The sequence below is a fragment of the Colletotrichum graminicola genome, assembly GCF_000149035.1.
Source record: "Colletotrichum graminicola M1.001 genomic scaffold supercont1.12, whole genome shotgun sequence".
NCBI classification, from domain to species: Eukaryota; Fungi; Ascomycota; class Sordariomycetes; order Glomerellales; family Glomerellaceae; genus Colletotrichum; species Colletotrichum graminicola.
This window is the reverse complement of record NW_007361016.1, coordinates 991,677-1,013,557: the sequence shown is the minus strand read 5'-3', so window position 1 is coordinate 1,013,557 and position 21,881 is coordinate 991,677. Positions and strand designations below refer to the sequence as shown.

The 21,881-nt window shown below is 47.1% G+C and overlaps 6 protein-coding genes and 2 non-coding genes across 8 annotated transcripts; 4 read left to right on the top strand and 4 right to left on the bottom strand.

The window, feature by feature from the left end:
* Positions 1 to 1,533: 1,533 nt before the first annotated feature.
* GLRG_04092 (uncharacterized protein) lies at positions 1,534 to 3,486 on the bottom strand (the record flags this gene model as incomplete). Its single annotated transcript, XM_008094777.1, has 2 exons — positions 1,534 to 2,815; positions 2,900 to 3,486. The coding sequence occupies 2 exons, from the start codon at positions 3,484 to 3,486 to the stop codon at positions 1,534 to 1,536; spliced, it is 1,869 nt and encodes a 622-aa protein (XP_008092968.1).
* A 1,234-nt stretch (positions 3,487 to 4,720) lies between these two features.
* GLRG_04091 (peptidase family M28) lies at positions 4,721 to 6,465 on the bottom strand (the record flags this gene model as incomplete). Its single annotated transcript, XM_008094776.1, has 5 exons — positions 4,721 to 4,900; positions 4,966 to 5,444; positions 5,495 to 5,546; positions 5,600 to 6,263; positions 6,344 to 6,465. The coding sequence occupies 5 exons, from the start codon at positions 6,463 to 6,465 to the stop codon at positions 4,721 to 4,723; spliced, it is 1,497 nt and encodes a 498-aa protein (XP_008092967.1).
* A 2,830-nt stretch (positions 6,466 to 9,295) lies between these two features.
* GLRG_13101 lies at positions 9,296 to 9,369 on the bottom strand. Its single transcript has one exon. It is a non-coding gene; the product is annotated as a tRNA-Asn (tRNA).
* Positions 9,370 to 11,364: 1,995 nt separating this feature from the next.
* GLRG_04090 (platelet-activating factor acetylhydrolase) lies at positions 11,365 to 12,524 on the top strand (the record flags this gene model as incomplete). Its single annotated transcript, XM_008094775.1, has 2 exons — positions 11,365 to 11,788; positions 11,842 to 12,524. 2 exons carry the CDS (start codon positions 11,365 to 11,367, stop codon positions 12,522 to 12,524), a joined length of 1,107 nt encoding a protein of 368 aa, XP_008092966.1.
* Positions 12,525 to 13,087: 563 nt separating this feature from the next.
* Positions 13,088 to 14,024, top strand: GLRG_04089 (GDSL-like Lipase/Acylhydrolase; the record flags this gene model as incomplete). The annotated part of the gene is made up of 3 exons (XM_008094774.1): positions 13,088 to 13,262; positions 13,317 to 13,378; positions 13,446 to 14,024. 3 exons carry the CDS (start codon positions 13,088 to 13,090, stop codon positions 14,022 to 14,024), a joined length of 816 nt encoding a protein of 271 aa, XP_008092965.1.
* A 1,336-nt stretch (positions 14,025 to 15,360) lies between these two features.
* GLRG_04088 (uncharacterized protein) lies at positions 15,361 to 17,942 on the top strand (the record flags this gene model as incomplete). The annotated part of the gene is made up of 12 exons (XM_008094773.1): positions 15,361 to 15,524; positions 15,582 to 15,622; positions 15,708 to 15,930; positions 15,985 to 16,047; positions 16,109 to 16,210; positions 16,316 to 16,714; positions 16,768 to 16,798; positions 16,985 to 17,279; positions 17,342 to 17,438; positions 17,492 to 17,503; positions 17,570 to 17,708; positions 17,790 to 17,942. The coding sequence occupies 12 exons, from the start codon at positions 15,361 to 15,363 to the stop codon at positions 17,940 to 17,942; spliced, it is 1,719 nt and encodes a 572-aa protein (XP_008092964.1).
* A 1,055-nt stretch (positions 17,943 to 18,997) lies between these two features.
* GLRG_13100 lies at positions 18,998 to 19,079 on the top strand. Its single transcript has one exon. It is a non-coding gene; the product is annotated as a tRNA-Arg (tRNA).
* Positions 19,080 to 19,570: 491 nt separating this feature from the next.
* On the bottom strand, positions 19,571 to 20,542 carry GLRG_04087 (enoyl-CoA hydratase/isomerase; the record flags this gene model as incomplete). Its single annotated transcript, XM_008094772.1, has 1 exon — positions 19,571 to 20,542. One exon carries the CDS (start codon positions 20,540 to 20,542, stop codon positions 19,571 to 19,573), a length of 972 nt encoding a protein of 323 aa, XP_008092963.1.
* Positions 20,543 to 21,881: the final 1,339 nt, after the last annotated feature.

Here is a 21,881-nt window from a genome sequence, read left to right as displayed (position 1 = left end):
GTGGGAACGATCAGGGGCTACTTCAACCAGGTCGTTGCCGAGGGCTGATAGACTCGCACGAAGACACCTTCGAGAGATGATTAGCTCAATCAAATTCGGCCAGAAGGGGAATTCTGACGGACCGGGGCCATCGCCATCCCTTCGCCGTTCGCACACACAACGCAAATGGGTTGGCAGTGTCATTCTCTTACTCATAGCTGGCATTGCCTCTATCAACTGTTTGCTTTCTAAAATCCTTTCTAGGTCTGCTTCAATGAAGCACAGGAGTGTCAATCCGCATCTCGAAAATGACTGTACAGCCACCATCATTACGCTTAGGGCTTAATTACAGAGGCCAAATACGATAAGTCAAACTACCTACTTTCCGCCCCCCCCTGCATTCCGCCCACCTTTTCCCACCAGAAACAGCTAAAAACAGCAACTTATATCTATCTACCTATTAGACTAGTAATCCTAGATTTCTCTATATAAGCTCTTAGATAGTAGACTAATACTATAAACTTTAGAAAACATAGTATCTTTTAGTAAATAGCTATAAAATCAAGGCTTTAAAGATTTATAGTATATAAGAATATAGTTAATAAAAGAGAGCTATAAGTATAGTAAGATAGTAATAAATTACTTTAAAGTAATCTAGCTTTAAGTATCTTTACTTAGATTCTTAAAGTATTTTATATATTTAGTTATTTAAAAAGTAAACTTTTTACTAAAAAAACTTTACTAGTAAAATCTAATATTACTAATAACTTAGTAATAAGCTATAAGTATCTATTATATAGTAGTATATATATAGTCTTTTTAGTATAAAGTATATAAAAGTACCTTAATTCTTATTTTAAGTTTATAAATAAAAAAGTTATATAAGATATTAAGAAGTTAGTACTTACTAGTAAACTACTAGTAAACCTTAACACTTATATACTTAGTACTATTTCTCTATATCTACTATATAAAAAAGCTTAAAAAACACTTTATAGCCTTTTACTTATACTGTCTACTTAGAACGAATTTCTTATAATTTAATATCTATATAAGCCCTTAGATATAAATAACTGTTTTTAGCTCTTTTTGGTGGGAAAAGGTGGGCGGAATGCAGGGGGGGCGGAAAGTAGGTAGTTTGACTTACACTCAAATTCGCCGCAGGAGATGGAGTCATCGAATGTTGGAGGCTCAGGATTAACCCTTACAAACTCTCGTGATTCAGCATTTACCAAGTTGCCAAGCCGAATAGGCAGCTCACTACCATGTGTTGAGCTTTTGCATAGACGCCTACCTATTATAGGAAGGCCACTCTAATGCACCATGACCTCCCTCATCCACAGCCCAGACCACTGCTATTACAAGGTAGGGAGTCCACCTCCCGGCTCACTATACAGAGTGAAAATCAAATTCACGGTCAAAAACCAGCAAAAGATGGAAAGGTCAAGCCGAATACTGTAATAACTAGAATTTTGTCCTGCCCGCCGAGTCTCCCTGCGAGGAGTTTATTGAAAATTATGGTTCAATGAAAGTGCTAGTAGAAAATATGATTGATCAAGATTGGTTGATTTTGAAAGGATCGTGACGCCCTGGGCAGCCTATCGAGTCACAACTGTATACCAAGTTGTCCATATCGAGTGTGAGCTGCGCACAGAACGGTGTACCATCGTCGTTTGGCGTCAATCTGAAATATGTCGCTAGGAGCTCTCGCTTTTCGATATCCCACTTGCTTGACATCCATATCCATCTTGAATCAGGCGGAATGAACCCGTTTTCATCCATGCCCTTGTCTTCGAGCCAGACGACTCCTGACTTGCCAACCACCAAAGCCTGCCCATCCCAGGCGTTCTCCCTCCATGACAGGCTGTTCAGAACATTGATACCCTCCATTCTTATGTTATGATTGCGACACTTCGCGATGATCATAGCTAGCGGAGATGTCAGGCCCTCCGAGAAGGTGAAGCATACTTTTGATATCGGACCAGGATCTCGCAGGTAGCAAACGACCCGGTCCAGGAGCTCTCTGAATTCGAGCTCGAACAAGTCATACATCATTTCGCTGCGGTCAAGACTACAGCTAATGACGATGTGGATCAGCAGACGGTGTATCTGTATGCTGTCCAGCGTTCTTCTTGCGTCCTCGTCGAGCGTCGGATCGCTGAGATACGTTTCCAACACACCTTGCCACATACCTATGTACTCAACGAACCTTTCCTGCTCTTCCGCTGCTTTCAGAATGTCCATCGGATTGTAGTTGAGCTGGTCGTGCACTGTTCGCATCACGTGGACAACAGCCCTTGTGAAGAACTGGCCCCATAACGCTTGAAGTTTTGCCAAAACGGTAACGCCTGGCTTAGGAAGCTGAAGTTTCGGGCTGCTGTTCATTAAGAGCACGCTGTTCCTGTGCGAGCTGAAAAAATGGGTGAAGCCGGCCATGAGACATAAACATGGCAGGAGATGCTCGATATCTTCCATCTCATCGTCTGGAGTACCTGTTCGTAATCGAGAATATATGTAATCTCCTCTAACCTCAAACTCTTCTCCTGGCTGGAGACCGTGTAGCAACGTGATTTTGTTTTCCAAGAGGCGCATGCCGGTCCCCATCAGAGAGTCAATGTTCTTCATGTTGCCTTGGATAAACTCAAAAGCGATAAGTAGCAAAGTCATGATGATGATTGACCTGGGCGAGGTATCAGAAGCCGACTGTTGGATACGCTCTCTGTATATAGCGACTGCTTTGACATGATGCAGTAAAGCTGCCTTGTGGTGTCGATTGAGGAAGCCGGTCAAAACAGCCTTCGAAGTCCCCCAAGGACGAAGAGCAGACGGAGGGACCCTGCCGAACCGTTTACTTGATTCTTCATCAAAAAATATGGTTTGTGAGATTGCTCCAATCGCCAAGATTGATTCTCGAACACACGGATCTCTCGTCATTTCGTTGAGAACAATGCGCGACCAGAAGTCGGCCTGACATGAACCTCCAAGGTCCCGGATCAGCTGATATCTGAACAGATCATAGTACGGCACATCTTTATGATCGAAATGCAGCAGCGAAGGGTTGGTCCGAAGCCGAGCAGTCAGAATTGGAACTGAGCCCTGTTTTCCCGGCACGTTCGGCCGCGGGAGCAAGTATCGACTTGCTTGTTGAGCTGCCGCAACGATCTGTTGTTGTTCAGTCGTTTTCTTCTGGTCCATGGCTTCCTTTATATAGCCGTCGCAGTCAATGTCCGCCTTTTCGCAGCGACTACATGTAGGCTTCCGTTCGTCACATTTGACCCGCCGAATCTTGCATGTCAGACACCCGGATCGAACCTTTGGTTTGCTGGCTCGTTTTCGTCTCGGGGCATCGCCTGGGCCTCTTTTTACGAGGCCAGTGACTTGATTGGAAGGAAGCGTACTTGCTAACCGTGGAAGCAGCGGGAGAACACGGCTGTGGAGTCGTCCCAAGGCACTGTTTGCTGCTTCGGGTTCCTCCAGTGTGTCTGAAAAATACGATGCACCGTTCATGATTGGACAGATTTCTAAAGAAAAGGATTGGGGTGCTTTGTGTGTCTGTTTCCGTGGTGGTGAAGCTTTTTTGTGCTCTCTGGAGACGAGATTCCCGTGTTTAATACCGTTCTCGTTAATTGAGCTCAACTTGACAGATGCTCTCGGGTTGATAAAGTCGATATGGTTCATTGAGCCATCTGGAAGTCAAAAGAACGCCGATGACAGAGATTTCTGAATTTATTGATTGCCGAGGTCGACGATGCTGACTGCCAAGCCCGCTGTGGAGTGACGGTAGCCCGGCAAACATGAACAAACCCAATCCCTTCTTGGCCCTGTACGTTTTTTTTCGGTTCCTCTTTAATGTCAGCATAGTCCTATTGGTCAATTTAAGAACTACCCAATCACAAGAGGCAGCTCGTAAACTTCCAGCTGCAATTAAGATTGGCCCTCGTGAACGTTCAGCCGCCGTCGATAAAGCACAGCAAGCCATATCTGGGTCTTGGTCCGCCCCCAACCACCCGCGCCAGCCAGACCGGTGGGCTTACGTTCTGCATGTCATCCGTCATCAAATCCTGTAGTGATAGCACTCAACCGCTGCATCAACCTGCCAATAGTTCTTCAAGGAAGTGGTGTAAGAAGCTTTACTTCGCTGGGATCTGTTGGAAAGCTAAATCTCCCGCTGGTAGTCCAGTTCCGCACGGCATTGCAGTTCAATAAGTTTTCAGTATATACATAATAGAACCATAGCGTTTCACTACTTTGCAAGTCTGTTGATAAAGCTGGGCGACAGGGTTGTGTGCTATCCTCTACACTGTGTATTGTCCACATAAGCTGGAAAGCAAAGTACCTATGTCATCCAACCGATTGGGAAACGGGTTCTCTTCGCTGTGAAATTTGGGCCAAAACCGCAGCTCGACAGCCAATTGTTGACGCCTTTCTTTGAAAAATTTGTTCGAAGTTTTGAATGGGCCTGGCCTATAAATAGCACTCAAATCTGCCTTGATATAGCTTTGGCAAGAACTAGCCATGCAAGTATTATCGGGTAAAGTGACAATATCAAAACAAGTCTAAGGGCGGGGCCGGTGTGTCTACATTATATGTTCTGCAGTAGTCATATCCGCATATGTTCCCTTTAATATTGCCTTGCTCTCTCTCGCAATCAGCTCGACTAAAACGGTGACATGCTGCATGTACAAACGTTGTAATATGAAGCATCTCTTGAGAAAACATATTAAAAAATTGACATCGGCAATTAAATGTCGTGGCCGCAGCCAAGGTGCCTCTCCCCGAGAGCTTCAAGCTCCTCAATGTGTATAATGTCATTCTCAAGACCTCTTGATTGCAGGTGCATCAACATAGTGGCGTTGGCAGGAGTCTTCGGAATGAGCTCTGTTCCGTTTAGCGATAAAGCAGTCAACATGTGAGCAGCAGCCTATGATATTTGTCAATTTGTATCCCTAGTGACAGTCGATCGACTGATGTCAACAGTGAGCTTACCCTTGCGTTGACAGTAATAGTGTTAGGGTCGGGATTATCGATGGTGTCACAAGCTTGGTGGTAGCAAGGATCTTGAGCAACGGCTGTGCCGGTGTGCAGGAAACCGAAAGGCTTATGGAGGATTTTCCAGAATGAGGCATAGTCACTTCCATTTGTAAGAACAGCGGGAGTAACTTCGAGACCCTGGCTCTCGAAATAGGCCTCGTAAATATGCTCAACAACGTCAGATCCTGCAGGTCCAGCGGTTCCGTGAGTACTTCCATCAGTATCGGCAACACCGAAGAAGCCCTTGGCTACCATATCGAAGTTGAGGTAAACGAGCAAGTTGTCGACATCGTACGTGGGGAGGTTGGAACAATAATACTTGGATCCGAGCAGACCATTCTCCTCGGCGCCCCACCACGCGAACCGGACCTGGTTCTTAGTTCGATATTTGGTTAGGGCAAGGAAAAGCTCGATAAGTAGGCTGGTCCCAGATCCTAAAAGCATGTCAATATACACTCACTTTAAATCAACAAATGCCACTTACCGTCGTCGTTAATACCAGGTCCAGCTTGGACACTGTCCAAGTGGGCACCCAGCTAAAAAACGTTAGCAACGGGTACTTGAATGGGTAGGCAAATGGAATGCGCACCATAATGACATTGTGCGGGTCACCCTCCTCAGTCTCGACAAGAACGTTTTGCGTGATGCGCTCCTCGACAATCTGAGTCTGCTGGAAGTGAGCCACGATGGTTTCGCCTGTATCGATGCGCTCCTTGATCCTCAGACCATCTGCAAGGTTGATGAAGCCAGCGGGAACGAACCCCTCCGGATCAGGGGCGCTGAGTGAGCCCGCCGTGGCATTAGTCGTCACATCATGATATACAATGACAGCGGCAGCACCAGCTGCCGCCGCAGGTCGGACTCTGCCCGCAAGAGTACCTCCAGTTGGGCATCGATAACGCTGCACAAGCACAATCTTGTCTTGGACATTCAGACCCTTGTAGTTGGCGGCGTCGCAACCAGCGGCTCCCTCGGGACCCAGAATCACCTCAGCGGTGATACCCTCTTCACTTGTGGAGGGGGAGTAGGTTAAGCCGAAGACATAGATAGACTCCCCTTCAATATTGAAGTCGATCGAGATGACCTGGCCGAAAGTGGCGGGAAAATCTTGTTTCCAAGCCTTGGTACCAGAGATGTTTGAAACGCGATTCCAGACGTAGTCAACCGATGCAGCATAACCAGATAGGCCGAAAGCTCTGTTTCCCCCATTGACAAATGCAATCTCATTGAGGGCCTTTAGATTGGCCATAAGGCTGTTTGATTGCAGGAACTAGTCAGTCAATCGAGTTCTGGTCAATTTGGAGTCGTTCTGAACCTCGCAATTGTGTCTTACTTTTCGGTCGTAAGGTCCGCCTGAAGCTTTTCGGAGTCAATCTTGGGTCTGCATGTTGTGTTTGTTGCGACGATGCCGGAAGCTAGCGAAAGCAAAGCCGCGGCAGACTTGCAGAGCTTCATGGCTGCGTGTGTATCAAAGGCGAGGCGAGATAGCTGGGACTGGCCAGCAAAGTAGTAGACTCATACACAGTAGTCGTAGCTGGGTCACGGCTACCTTTTTATCTATGTAGCAATTCTGTGTGGCCCAGGCTTTGTTTTTCCAATTAAATGATTTGGTGTTGCGGTCAATCGCGGCGTCATTCTGCCACTGCAGATCAAGAAAAATGATGGTTTGCATGCCATATCCCAGGACGCCGAGACTTTGACACCCACACGGCTACCGTTGGTTGGAGCATGCCTACGAACCGAAAGTCGGATCGGGAAGGTCGACGGTAAAGATGAGGGGAACTTTGAGTCCGCCAAGAGCCAAGCTCTATTGAATTTAGTCTTGGCCCAAGACTCTTGGGCCGTCACCCGTCATGTCATCAAAGCAGCATTAGTCATGGCGAAACAGTTGCGTTTTCCTAGTTTTTCTGGGAAGATAGGTTACCGGGGTCATACTCGGAGCACCGGATGAACGCCGCCTAGCTCCAAACATGCCGCGAAGTCTTGTCTATACATCGCAGTTGATTGACGGCGAAGCGAGATACTTGTCAATGCCCTATTAACGGACACAATAAATGTCATTTACAAGAAACAAAGGGACCAATTTGACGGTTCTTTACCTGGCCTTCCAACTCAGAGAAGTCTGATCACATCTAGAGTTTTCCCCAGCCCTAGCCTAGCACCCCGCGTGTTGAAAAGTATGAGCAAACTTCACGTAAGGGTATGTTTATTGGAGTCGAAATGGTAGTTAAAGCTATTATTAGCAGAAATCTTGCAACTATCACCTTTGAACTGTTTGATCAGATTGCCTTCCAAAGAACGTTTCTTAAAAATGCTCGGAGTGGGTAACTAACTATGTTGGTCTTCACGGCGATGTTGGCCATAACGGCCATGGTGGCTTACTTATTAGTGCTGTATACAGTGAGCAACCAAAACAGCTTTCAAAAAGCCGAATTTTGATTATCTTAAGGTTCTGTACCTTGATAAAAGTCGACTTAATGACTACTAACATATTGTCGCATATTTTGAAATTCGTTTCCAGTCGCCCTCTTCCAAGACTTACAGCTTCCATTCTCAAGCACGCCCAGTGAGATTGTAGAAGTCCGGAAAGGAGTCTATCTTCCGTGGCTATAGCGGTCACATCCAACTTCTACCATTCATAGCGCCTTAATGATATGATCGCTAATTAGAGGCCGTAACGGTAAGGGTATTTAGAAAGGGCGACCACAACACCTCAGTGCTTTCTAGCATTTAATTATGACAATGTGTTTCTATAGCTTTAGTTACGACCTTGCAGCTACAAGGAATTGTCGAAAGGGCAAAAAAGTAAAGGCTTAAGCGACTATTGTAGCAAGCAATTAAGCAAAACCTCAATTGCCTATCCCAACTGCACTATCAGTATCCAGATTCCACAGTCAAGGTTAATTAACGAAGTATTTCCATAAGCCATGAATCAATACTGGCGATTATTGCGTCCATAAGACAGTTCAATGATGGTTCGGGCTTACCGGGTCAAAGAATGTATTCAAAGCCAGACGGAAGCCAATGCGAGGGGGAAACGTTTTCTGTGCGCCACCCAGCACCTAGAAGACTATTATTGGAGGATTGCGTTATCGTTCCATGTGAAACTTCCAGACATCATCCATATGATAGAACTACTACTTTTCAATATCAAGAAAATAAAACCCGTTGCGAGGATCCAGGATCCAGGTCCCAAGCCTCCAAGGTATCAGATGCCTGTCCCGTGACCCCGGGGTAGGGATTGTAATAAGGCAGACTTGTAATCATGGAAGTTCTCCAAATATCCCAGCTGTCAGACTGCCCTGGGTTGCTGAAAGGTACGAGTGCAGCAAAGCGCACTCTACAGTCCGGGTCGTTAGCTCCTGAGTCATACAACAATTGATGTTTGTACAAGGTATGTAGCAGTCAGGACAAAACTTACGTATAGTTGCCAGAGGCGGTATAGCTTCCATTGACCAACTTGTGACTATGACGCCTTGTTCCACGATTCTGGATGCCACTGTAGCCCTAAGCCCGTCCAAGAACTGTGGGCACGTCCGATACTTGCGGTCATGATATCCGCGTTCAGCTGGAATGAGATGCCGGATCCTTTAAGAATGCTTACACCGGACTCATACGCCAAGACAGTCGCTCCAATCAATATGGCTTCATCAGTACCTTCGAACTATGACAACTAGCACATGTACCGTTGCTTACAACCTCCATATTCTTACAGCACCAGATATTTTGAAAGCAAGACTATCAACCCCTGGGGCGACAGGAGTGTGGCTGTGGAGCCGGGGGGTATCAGCCCACAATCTATCAGTTTGACTTCATGAGGGCTAAGGTTGCTTATTATAACTCACTTTTGCCGGCAATAATACCGGCCACATGACTTCCATGCCCAAGTAAATCTAGAGGGTCTTCGTCGGGAATCTTTTCATTGGATGCATCATACCCTGGAGCAGATATCAGCCCTCATTGTCATTTTGGCCCTGCTGATAGGATTGGGCTTCCGAATACCTTCGCCTACCAGGTTATATCCGCCAGAGACTGTAAACCCGGGCCCAAATCCACCAGTCAACTAATAATTGTCATCTCTTTTCACAGGGAATCAGTGAATTTCAAGAGAGATTAACTTACGGCAGGATGATGATAGACAGAAATGAAGGAGAGTAAGTAAGCAAGGCGTTTTTCCTTTTTTCCTTTTTTGTTTTTGCTATAACAGTTAAGAGATCCCTGTCGGCTCGAATCAAGAAGTAAAAAGATGAAATCCAATGACGGTGTGGATTCTAACCACAATTTCCTCCCCGAGGTGGGCTCGAACCACCAACCTCCAGATTAACAGTCTGACGCGCTAGCCAATTGTGCCATCGGGGAAATTGGACTGTATTGCTGATAGTATGGCGATGCCAATTTTACTATTGCTGCTGTGGCTATGGAACGCTCGAGACTCTAAATCCAATGTTGTTAGCAGCAATTGAAGAGTCTTCGTGCAATTGGCAGCTTATTAATTATACTAGAATTGACAGCCAAACAATGGAAAACGTGCCATTATCCGGTCAAAAACAGACGGTGATTCTAGTGTCACATGTCAAAATATTGAGAAACCATTCCCCACTAACCGGCAAGTCGATGCAGCGAGACGAGCAGCCCCGCTACTACCATTTGGTTCCTTCTGAACAAAACCAATCCTGTGACAAGAAAGTCTCTATGTGAAAGCGGAACATCAGTACCACAGGACTCCTCTAGTAGACAATATGACATCTAAGGGGAGAGCAGATAGGACAACATTAAGAGCGGCAAATGTGACATTAATGGAGATAATAAGTAATTGACTCTAATTTGATCTAATAATAGCTCGGTCCGTAGATATTCTACCTCGATGGCTGCTTTGTAACATCAAGCTGAGGCTGGGTGGACGTTGCAATGTCTTCCGGAACAGATTTTCAATTCTCTGATAAAGAGGCTCCGATGATGTGACACATAATCTCAATGAGCAACACATTGTAAAACAGAGATAGGTGCAATCGCCAAACGCAGCAGAGCTTAGAGCCTTTCCATAATTATAGAAATGAAACCTCAAAAGTCCATTATCTGTGTGCCATTAACTCGGTATTGTTAGGAATAAGCTGTTTCTGCTAGAATATGTGGGTTCTGATCAGGGGAAATAACCATATGACAGCTAATAACATATCACCATTGTCAATGAAAGAGACCTGGCTGAGTACTCCGTTGTTACTTTCTCATTCATTACTGCATATATCAAGGGCAATATTGACAGGAAACCGGATTCAACTAAATTATCCTTGTGTAGGACTATTCTTTTGTCTCCGCAGATCTGTCAGCTGTCCCAGTGACGCGGGATCCATGGAGCTTACAAGTGTGTCGCCATAGGGCCGTGTCTTCGCGGGATTTGGAACTACGCCGCTTCTGTCTTTGCTTACACCCTTCACTCACTCTCACTTGCATGAATGGCCACGTGTCCTCACTGGTTTTCCTCGACATTCCTAATAGGAAAAGTACATGCTGGTCTTTGAATACTTGGATAAGTGAGTGTATAACAATTCCGTATGTCTTCTGATAGTAACTGATACATGAATTAGTCCGACTAACTCTCAACTATAAGGGGATTGATTACAAAACCGAATGGGTTGAGTACCCCGATATCGGGCCCAGGCTGAAGCCTACGGGCCTTGAGGGTGATCCTAACCAGATTTCTCTGTTCATGTCTTGATCACACCCTGTATCTAGATAATGTCTGTCATATTCAGGTTTATCTAAGGTTCATTTGCGAACGGCATTGAACAGATTTGCTGGCAACAGTAGACTCAATATTTTAGAAACAGAGTATCTATTTGTTAGATAATGGATCTAGCAAGGTAGAAAGTTCTAGTCCTGGCAGAAGCTTAAAATGCGGCGCCCGCACTCTGCGTTTTGTCGTCCAAGGTGGCAAGCAACGAGTAAGCACGTCGCCAATTTGGTGGCTGTTGTAGTTTTAGCGCGGGTTGCGAGCATAATCACTATAGGCGATTGAGAAGGTGAGTATTATATTTAGAAGCTTACTGTATTTTGATTTCTGTGTATCTGAGGGCCTTCTCAAGATAGCCCCAGTGCTGTTTCGGCGCGGCCGCTGATCTAATACGTCTTAGCTCTCGGGCAACGTCGAGCCAAGGGTTGAGAATAAGCAAGAGATTTCCCAGCTGCCTAATTGAGATAAGACTGATCCTGATGGACCAGGCGGGATCCTCATTACCACGCTAAGGAAAAGAAAACTTGCCACACTACTTATTTAAACAGACTAGCATGGCATGCCCAATTTGTACCAACTTGTCAAGCATTGCAAGATATTGTCTTGCGTATTCGGTAATCACCATGAAGGTCCAAATCCACTCGACCCTAAAGTTTTATCTCGGGGCCTTGATTGCGCAGATAGTCCTTGGAGAACAAATTCCCGCTCCCACGGGCGAGTACAATGTCGGTGTCCAGCGTTTTGCTATTCCTTTCTTGAACGAGGAAGATCCCGTGTGGCCGAACGGCATCGCAACCGAATATCTCGCCACACTATATTATCCAACCTCGGATGAGAAGCCTTGCCCAGAGCCCTACCTAGAGGCTGAGCTTGCTCAGCTGTATGCCACTCTGTGGAGCTTCAATATATCTCACCTGACGTCGACAGTACGGTGGAACGCCTCATATCTGGATGAAGGAACCGGCCCGACGCTTCTTTTCGGACCCGGTGGTTGGGGTCCACCCACTGATGGCAACTACATTGTCATTTCCGACCTCGTCTCGCATGGTAAACCCACGTTTCTGGACATTCCCCTAGCCAGCGCTGACTTGACGGTGAAGGATACGTCGTGGCTGCATTTGACCACATCTACGAGCAGCCCTTTCTGCGATATCCCAATGGCACTGGTGTCTACGGCCTCTCGCCAGCTTTTAGTAACTACACTAGTGAATGGGTCGAGAAGCTGCACGCCACCAGGGTCAAGCACCAACTGCATTTCATTGACTTCTTTCCTTCATTAGTGGCAGACCTCAAAGCGCCCTTCAAGACTGACAATTACGGCGCATTCGGCGTGTCCATCGGAGGCTCCGCTGCTCTTACTGTGGCTCTAGAGAGCGACGCAGTAGCTGCCGCCATCAACGTAGACGGTACAATATTTGGTCGATTAAACAGCACCTCCGACTCGGACCTGAGAAAGCCATCACTTATTCTTGGCTTCCAAAATCACAATGCAAATACTGATCAAACTTGGAACAATTACCGCGCCTGGCAAAGTGGCTGGTGGCGTTTGCTATCTGTAGATGGTACCACCCACGGTGACTGGTCTGACAGGACAATTTGGAAGGTTTTCGGGACAACACGTCCGCTCGGTCCGATTGACGGTAACAGAATGGTCAATATCTCGAGGACGTTTATCAGAGCTTTCTTTGATAAGACTTTTCTGGGCACTGAGGAGCCACTTCTGGACACCCCTTCCGCGGACTTCCCTGAGGTGCACTGGGATGAAATACATGATGGACGGTAAATCGAGCAAAGATTACCGGCACAGCTTGATATAAACTGCAATCGTGGTGATAATGGGAATGGCATCAAATATATGAAGAAAGACCGTATGTCTGATTATAAATACGCCTTCAACTTGGGAGCGTCGTTAAACGCCTCTTACCAAGCTCCTAACTGGGGTTTCGGACTGGAAAAACCTCGGTTGCGGTTACTTAGGTCCACGAGTGGCTTGAGTTAGAAACGCAGGCCTCTTTGTTGTGTTGAGTACGGATATTGGGCATGACACTTATACTGTGTTTTCCCGACTGTGCTACTATCATTGTGTACCTGTGCGACTATGAGAGCGACCGCCTTGGCAACGTACCCAAGTTAGAAGAATGAGACCCCAGCCTGAAACAAATGTCACATGCTCTATCGTTCATCCGTGCGGGCCAGGCACACACCTGACATATCACTCATACTCTCTGTGAACTCAATTGTGCTTCACCTTATCACACCTGAGGGAACCTTGCATGCTTCCGTTGTCTTTTGAGTAGATTAGGGAAATAGCCGTCGAAAGTATAACGACTACGAGCCTGGGACATCATGGACTTCAGTTCTCCGCTCTCTTTCAAGTATACCAAACCCGGCCAGGAAATCAAGCCTGGGACGACCCTACGCATCCTCGGTGTTGGGGACTCGATTACAGTTGGATTTCTCAGTGACATAGATGGGGGAGACGGCAATGGATACAGACTCAAGCTCCGAGATAACTTATCAAGTAAGTTCATATTGTCCTGCGTCTCTTTCAGTCGTGAGCTGATGTGTTACACAGAAGACCGGGTCGTTTTTTCGGGAACGGAGACTATGAACGGCACGATGCCTGGTAATTATTTCGTAAGTGTACCTCGATAGCTGCTCTCTTTAAATGACAACTGAGCTGACCGAGTATCCACCATGACAGGCAGCTTGGTCGGGCATGACCATCAAGTTCATCTCTGACCATGTTGGACCGTCGCTCCAGCAAAGGCCTAACATAGTACTTATTCACGCCGGTACAAATGACATGCATCCCAATCTAGACGTAGCCAAGGAAGGCAACGACCCAAAAGAGGCGGCAGATCGCCTTGGCAAGCTCATTGACAAGATCGTTGAGGATTGTCCAGATGCTACTATTCTTGTCGGGATGATCATTGGCTGTCACGATGAGATCCAAATGAGAAATATTGCTCAGTTTCGGTCCCTGATTCCAGGCATCGTCCAGACGCGGAGCGATGCCGGAAACCACGTTCTTGCCGTCGACTTCTCAACATTTCCCATGGATGCTCTGAGAGATGGACTCCATCCGACGAATCCAGGTTACCGGATGATGGGGGATTACTGGTACGATTTTATCGCGCAGATACCCACTGGCTGGATCCAGCAACCGATCGGTGATGACCCCCGTCGCTCCGGTGAGCTGCGTCGCACGAAGCCTATTGAAGTTGTGTCAGCGAGCTGGGGCCAGCGACTTCTTGGTTTGGTATTCGGCAAGACAGCATAGTAGATCATCCATTGATGTTGCCTGAAGCTTGGCATGAATATAGAAAATAAACTCTCGGTTCTGACTAATAGTTTGTAAAGCTGATTTGCTCTCGTGACTGTTCTGATCAAGACTGGCCAGTTCAAGGCATGCAGGTTGATTGAGGTAGATTCCTAGGGCTGTCCCGTGCTCCAGCCCACGCACTCTGCAGTACAGCGGCGTCAATAAAATTATCCAACCCATGGTTCAACCAATGCCTGTCAGTGTCAATTATACTGTAATATGTGTGTTTCTGCAAGCAGAAAGTGAAATAAGCATTCCCAACATGGTCGATCATTGCATCCAGTTCCCGCCAAATCACAGCGCTAATGTATATCCGCAGTTCCATAAAGGTTGATCGCCATCTGGCCAGAAACCCCCGATATGGATCTCGTGAGCACCCGGGCATTCAGAGGAATTCTGCCTGATACCCCAAATCCCAGACGCCACTATGCAGTACAATCGATTTCATTGATGTTGGTGCTACAACAACATACCTGTGGCGACTGGTAAGGTGGTGTGTGGCAGAGATCCGTACCGAACGCCCCATGCTTCGCAAATCGGTCTAATTCCCGGCGAGTATCCGTAGCTAAAAGTGTAGGGCCAGATAAATAAAAGACCAGTCGGTGAGCAAACCATAGGTGCTTAGCGGCATGCAATAGAGGATCCGACATGAGGAGTTCCAACAGCTCGCGCTGCATCCCTGACTACACTAGTGGAAGCGCATATAACCTACCCAATCACCTGCCAAGAACCGCCGGAGTACTCTGTATAGGTGCCAGACATCTCTCTGGCAAAAGACGAACGGCGGAGCGCGCTTCATTTAGGCTAAATAGCTATTGCCGGTCGTGATTGCACAAAAGAACATGGGGTTGCTTGGTCATTTCCCCGCGGGGTAGCGGCCTGCCGGTGTCGCCTAAAGGGAGAACCTCGCACACCATGTTCTTTTTGTTTCACGCTTCCCCATGGGGCCAAGAGTCTCGGTATCTGTCCCTGTCCATGTTAAGTCAGAATCCTACCACTATGTAGGGCCGATTGACATTTCACGCGGAATAGTGTGATTGGGAGGTGGTCGGGGTCTTTAAATCCTAGCTTTATTAATGGCCCGTACCTCTGTGCCGCCAGTGTGACTTCTTGGTAGTGATAAGAGTGCTGACATCCCCCAACACACCTCCGCCGTCCTCCATTAAGCCACTTACCCCGTCACCGGTTTGAGTTTCTTTCGCAAATACATAAAAAAGGGGGATTTTCAATCATCACGACGCGTTGAGGAACGCATCATTCTGTTGGGAGTCCCAGCTGAGATATCTCACCAGCTATGGGCGGCCACGCTTCCGGCAACGCAGCTTACGATGCTGCTTTGCAGAGACGCCAAGCGCTGATGGGCGCCAGTGGTGCCAGAGCTCTAGTCAAGAACTGGAAGGTTGCCCGTATTGCTGCTTTCGCTTGCATTGGAGGCGTTTTATATGGCTACAATCAAGGGTGCGACGCCATTCTTCCTCAAGCTTTGATCTAATGAAGCTCACTATTGATGCACAGAATGTTCTCTGGCATTCTGGCTATGCCATCTTTTGAAAAGCGTACGCATATATATTTATCCTCTGATGGGGCATTGACGTATGTTTATGAAAGACGCCGGTTGCTGATACATTCATTCGTTGCCAGATATGGAAGGGTATACCAAGAACCAAACCCAAAAGGGATGGTTGACAGCCATTTTGGAACTCGGTGCCTGGGTTGGCGCTATTTTATCTGGCTTCATTGCTGAAGTATGCTCCCGTAAATACGGTGTACTGATTGCTACCGGTGTCTTCATACTTGGTGTAGTTGTACAGATCACGTCTATTTCCGGTGGCCACGAGTCCATTTTGGGAGGACGTTTCATCACGTATGGCCCCAATCCTTTTTCATTTTACAAATACAAACACTGACATGGCTACAGGGGCATGGGTGTTGGAAGTTTGTCAATGATTGTACCCCTATACAACTCCGAATGCGCACCACCGTGAGTCACTGGCAAATATGTTCTTACAGTGCCCCATGCATTCTAATGGATACTCCCATAGCGAGGTTCGAGGCGCTCTTGTCGCTTTGCAACAGCTTGCTATCACTTTCGGAATTATGATCAGTTTCTGGATTGAGCAAGTAGCCCCTTTTCCCGATAGGACGTCTTTCCAACTAACGTCAATATAGCTAGTATGCTGTGCCCCTAGGAAACCCGATTCAAAGCTTCATGCTACTGGGAATTTACTACTGTACTGACACATTGTTAGTGGATGCAACTACATCGGCGGCACAACGGAGGCGACACAGTCCGATGCGGCTTGGCTGGTACCTATCAGTCTACAACTAGCCCCCGCGGCCCTCCTTTTCATTGGAATGATATGGATGCCGTTCTCACCCCGTTGGCTGATCCACCACGGCCGTGAAGAAGAGGCTCGAAGGGTTCTTGCCAACCTAAGGGATCTCCCAGAGAACCACGAACTGATCGAACTCGAGTTTCTTGAAATCAAGGCCCAGTCTCTCTTTGAGAAGCGCAGCACTGCCGAGCACTTTCCTCATCTCCAAGAACTCAATGCGTGGAACACGTTCAAATTGCAATTCGTCGCGATCAAAGCCCTTTTCCAAACCAAAGCGATGTTCAAGAGAGTCATCGTAGCAACGGTCACAATGTTGGTCCTGTCTTTCAATGCAGCTGTTAGCCTCATACAACTAACAGTATTAGGTTCTTCCAACAGTGGACAGGAATTAATGCAGTAAGTATCCGACTTTTCCCTCAACCGAAATTCTGGCCTCCAGTTGGTCATATCGTTAGACTCTTTCTGCTTCTTCTTTTGACTGGCCAGTGATCACATAAGCCTGGATGCTTCAGATCCATTATTTTGACGTTTGGACAGCCGTGTTGAAACTTGGAATCCAAAGTAGGCTGACTGAAATGATAGGTTCTGTATTATGCGCCTCAAATCTTCGGACAGCTAGGTCTTAGCGAGACAACTACCAGCCTGTTGGCTACAGGTGTGGTTGGTGTTGTAATGTTCATTGCTACGATTCCAGCGGTTCTTTGGATCGACCGTGTCGGTCGTAAGCCAGTTCTTACCATCGGAGCTATCGGCATGGGCACTTGTCACCTCATCATTGCTGTAATTCTTGCTAAGAACATTGACCGTTTTGATCAACAGCCTGCCGCTGGCTGGGCCGCCGTTTGCATGGTCTGGCTATTTGTTGTTCATTTTGGATGTCAGCTCTTCCTCAACCCTAGTCCAGATATCTCGATATAAAAAAGGCTAACGCAATCACAGATTCATGGGGCCCCTGCGCGTGGATTATCATTGCCGAGGTGTGGCCTTTGAGCACACGTCCATATGGTGTATCACTTGGTGCTTCCAGTAACTGGATGTGAGTACTGCCATACCCAAAGCCCTTGAATAATTCTAATAGCTATCTTATAGGAACAACTTCATGTAAGAACCTTATGACCTCCAAGGTACCTGAGCTTCTGAGGCTTGTACTGACTTTTTTACGAACAGCGTGGGACAAGTTACTCCGGATATGCTAACAAACATTACGTACGGAACCTATATTTTATTCGGCATCTTGACGTATCTTGGAGCGGCCTTCATCTGGTTTATTGTTCCTGAAACCAAGCGCCTATCGCTGGAAGAAATGGTAGGTTCTTGTGCTCACGTCATTCCAACTTCTCCTCACGGCGCTCAATCTACCTGGTGTGCTAACGAGTGTCTCGTCTAGGACCTATTGTTTGGCTCCGAGGGGGCAGCCGCTGCTGACTTTGAGCGCATGGAGGAGATCAACAATGAAATTGGCCTGACCGCGGTGCTGAATCACACATCGCCCAATGATCGACTGTCTCATTTGGCCGATCTAGAGAAGACTGATATTTAGGATAGCTGCCACTGATAGTCTCTGAGTCTAGAGGATGCATTAATCGGCGATATGGCAAAAGCATCCAAATCGTGGTTCGTCGGAGCAAACCCTGTGTAGTCTCTTCGGAGCTAGGCCTGGTTTCATAACCTTTTATTATTGTTTCTAAACAAGATTGTAATTTATCGTTAGTGACTCTAGGAGTAATCGATAATTGTTAAACGTTCTTGTTACACGAGAAGAAGAAGAAGAAGACTGCTTGGACGGCGGGCAGGCCGATTTGATGGTGTATCCTGATATTAATCGTGGTGTCATGTAAACGGAACACTAGCAGAAACCTGACATATGGATCTCCCCTAGTTGGACCAGGCGAATGCAAATTCTTTGCTAAGAGTCCTATATTTTACAACTAATAAATAATTTCAAGTTGAACGTTTACGGTTTCGGAGAGCTCTATAAGCCAAGGATGTATCATTAGCCCCTCTCGCACAGTAGCTATGGGCTATTAGCTAGGTGAACTCTGTAAGCTCACTCGAAGTACACATTAACAACCTCATCTATTATGCATGTTCATCAGTTAATTGCCAGGTTTCGATTGGATTACAACTTCACAACTATTGAAGATAAAGCCGCTGGTTATTTCAAGCCTTCACCCTAACACTTAAGTCACCGCAGCTTGCATATATCTTAGTTTCTACACTATACCAAGCCGTTTTAGAATCGGTGCTGGTCAACTGACCAGTAAGGCCATAGGACTTGACGTACCTGGCTTTTGCTATTGCGTTTCATAGCTGAAGGCGCTTGTACAGTCCGCGTAAATGCTATGACATTTGTTCAGAGACGCAGGTATCTTAGAACAGCATCTGATTAAGAGTCCTGGAAGTCAGTAGGGTCTATCACGGGAATAAGCACCATGTTTTTCATCCTTGGTAAAGTGATATACTTAATAGACATGTCAACGGTGTAATATTGGGTGGCTATCAAAAAATCCTGCGTCGCCGCGTGGCATTGGCCGTTGTTAAATCCACGACACCTCGGCTGTCACACGAAGTTGGAAACCATCAACTCAACGGATTGGCCGGCTGGCGTAATGGTAGTGCTTCAGACTTCTATGGAATAGTCATCTGAAGGTTGCGGGTTCGAGCCCCGCGTTGGTCAGCTTTTTGGTCGTTTCTTGATTCATGGTGTTTCTTAGCTGCTCTGTTTGTTACGGTTGCAAAACAGGCAAGGTTTTTGCCTATGTAGGAGGGATGAGAAAGCATAAAGAGATTAAGTTATAAATAAGTATATAATGTACAACTAATGGACTTGTTATATAATTCCAGATTATTTGTTAAGTTTCCTATTACTGCGGATGTCTTTTTATGGATTTTATTCTGAATTGCAAAGTTCGCTCATGATGCATGTTATGCAGCCAGACGGTGTTCACGTTCGCTTCCCACCTAGTGTTGACCAAGATGTCCCACTTAATCCTTGGCGGTGTCGAGCTCTGGCTCAGGCTTCTGTTAAATAGTTATCTGAAGGCTGCGAATTCGAACACCGCGCTGGGAATAGTTGCATCTTGGACCGCAATGGGTGTTCAAGTTAATCATTGATATTTTATCCATGTTTCTTTTATGGAGACGGGGTTGGTTGACTGGGGTGGCAGGTTACGTTTGCCATACGGGTTTTCGTTTCTGAGCAAAAGCTGACATGCCCTCTTTTGCATCAACACTCCGCGCATGCAACGCCATAACCCGGCCGGCCCAGGTTGCGGCGTCTTCATAACCATCTCCTCCTCCCTCATGGACAGCGTCGCCTTTGATGCCGAGCTGTGTCCAGAACGCCCACTTTCCGAGAGCCATAGGTTGCCCTGCAGACCCTGCCAACCGCTCCACTATCTCTGCTACACGCCCCTCGAAAGCTGCGGCGGCTGTGTCGGTGGACTCTGCATGGTCGGGAGTAGGCACCACATCCACAGCACCCCGCATTTCGTCTGCTGGAACTGCTTCTGCAGAAAGAAGAAGCCGGTAGGCTTGACCCGGTGGGAGACGACGGGATACGGCAGCGGAGGGGCTTGTGCACGGAAGCCCGATTCTAGCACCAGGTAGCTGAAACTTGGTCGTGGAGAGGGCAATGGGGTAGTCCGTCGACAATGCCAGCTGCAGCCCGGCCGCGGTTGCGAGGCCTTGAATGGGGCATACGACGGGTGCCGGGCTGTGCCGGATGAGAGACATGATCTCGGCGCACAGAGCGAATGTGTGCTTCACTTCGGCGTGGGACAGAGATGCGATCTGCTTCAAGTCGTGGCCTGAGGAGAAGACGGGGCCCGTGCTGCGGATGATGAGCACATTAGGCAAACCCTCCCTGACACGCCTCCATTCGCTGGCATCCACAAGCCAGCGATGCTTCGATGAGCCGCCTGATCTTGAGTGGGCATGATGACTCGCAGTTTCGAGTTCAGATAAGACGGAGGGTTTGAAAGCAGGGAGAGTCAAGACCCTACCCGTCTCCCGTGACGTAAGATGCGACAGCAGCTGTGTGCGGAGATCCTCAAGAACTTCAAGGCTCAGCGCATTGCGTTTCGCTGGGTTCCTTATATGGAGGTATGCGGCCTTCGCTGGGAGCTTGGGGAGTTGCATTGGTGCTATCAAAGATCAAATCAGTCGGTATTGAGGTGCATTAGGATGCAAAGACTGATGATTGTGAATTGTATTGGAAAGCCGATGACAGAGTTGGCCACCTGAGATGAGCAACAGCAACACTGCAAGGTGGTGGTGGTCTGCACTACGGATACTCGGGGACTAGTGGGAGTAAGCGCCAATGTACGCTGCACGGTTCATCCCGCCACATGCCATCTGACACACTCACAGACAACAAGGAGACTGTTCGAACCAAAATCAATAATAACAAACGACCATTGACGACAATGGCCATGTCTTAGAGTACCAAAGGGACGACCACGACGATTAAATTATTCTCGTCGTCATTGTCGTAATATATCAACACCCTGAGTGTTCGTATAACTCGGGGTAGCCATGTAATCTCCATGTCGATTGAGTTTGAAAATATGAACTTGACTAGGCATAGTTTTGAGACTTTTTCAATGATCGTAGGCAAAAGAAACTCTAACGCCAAGCTAACAAAAAACGTAGACGCGCGCTCGTGAACACCATAATATGTCTAGCATCTCCGCGATATTCATTGGGAGTCATATGATTGTTGGGAAATAACATGATTCATGGCCAGGAGGTTTTCTATACATGCCCTTTTGGTAGAAGCTCAAGCCTCTCTCTTCGCAAGCCTGACATTCCCAAATATCTTGGTTATGACATAGTTGACAGGCCATCGTCCGATCAACCGCTTTAAGGTTTGCCACGCTTCAGTCTTTTTCACTATTAGTCTTCCTCCGGTAGTAGCCGGCACTTTATTGACATCATACGTGGCGACGGGCAATCATCAACGCATTTTGTTGTAGCCCCAGCTCTCTGCAGCTTTTGTCGCGTTATATAACTAAGTGCGGCGTGTACCTTATGTACTGATTTATGGCTCGACATGGCCACGAGAATGCTTGCTAGAACTCAAGTGCGGAAGAAAACCACTATACCTGATCGTGGCGCAAACTGGGCCGTCCCTTTATTTCGAATGGTATCAACATTCGTGATTCTTCGGTTCCAGCGCCTTACCTAAAGAGGCGCGGAAGCTTTTCAGCTGTACGGAGTACATGATCATCAACTGTACCCCGCACTTCTTCACGAAGCCCTTGCTTATACTGGTACACACCTGGCTGTAAGATCCTTGGAATATGTGTCGGCCTTCTAATTCTGTTACCACACCAAGACGGCCTAACAGTCGGCTTGGGCATGCGTCATGGAACATACGTAGTAATGCACTGGGAACGTCTAGCCTCGCAAGGAGTTCCTTCTTTATCCCGCATACCCAGAAGGCAAACGAATCGTTTCATGTTGAGATATCATTGTG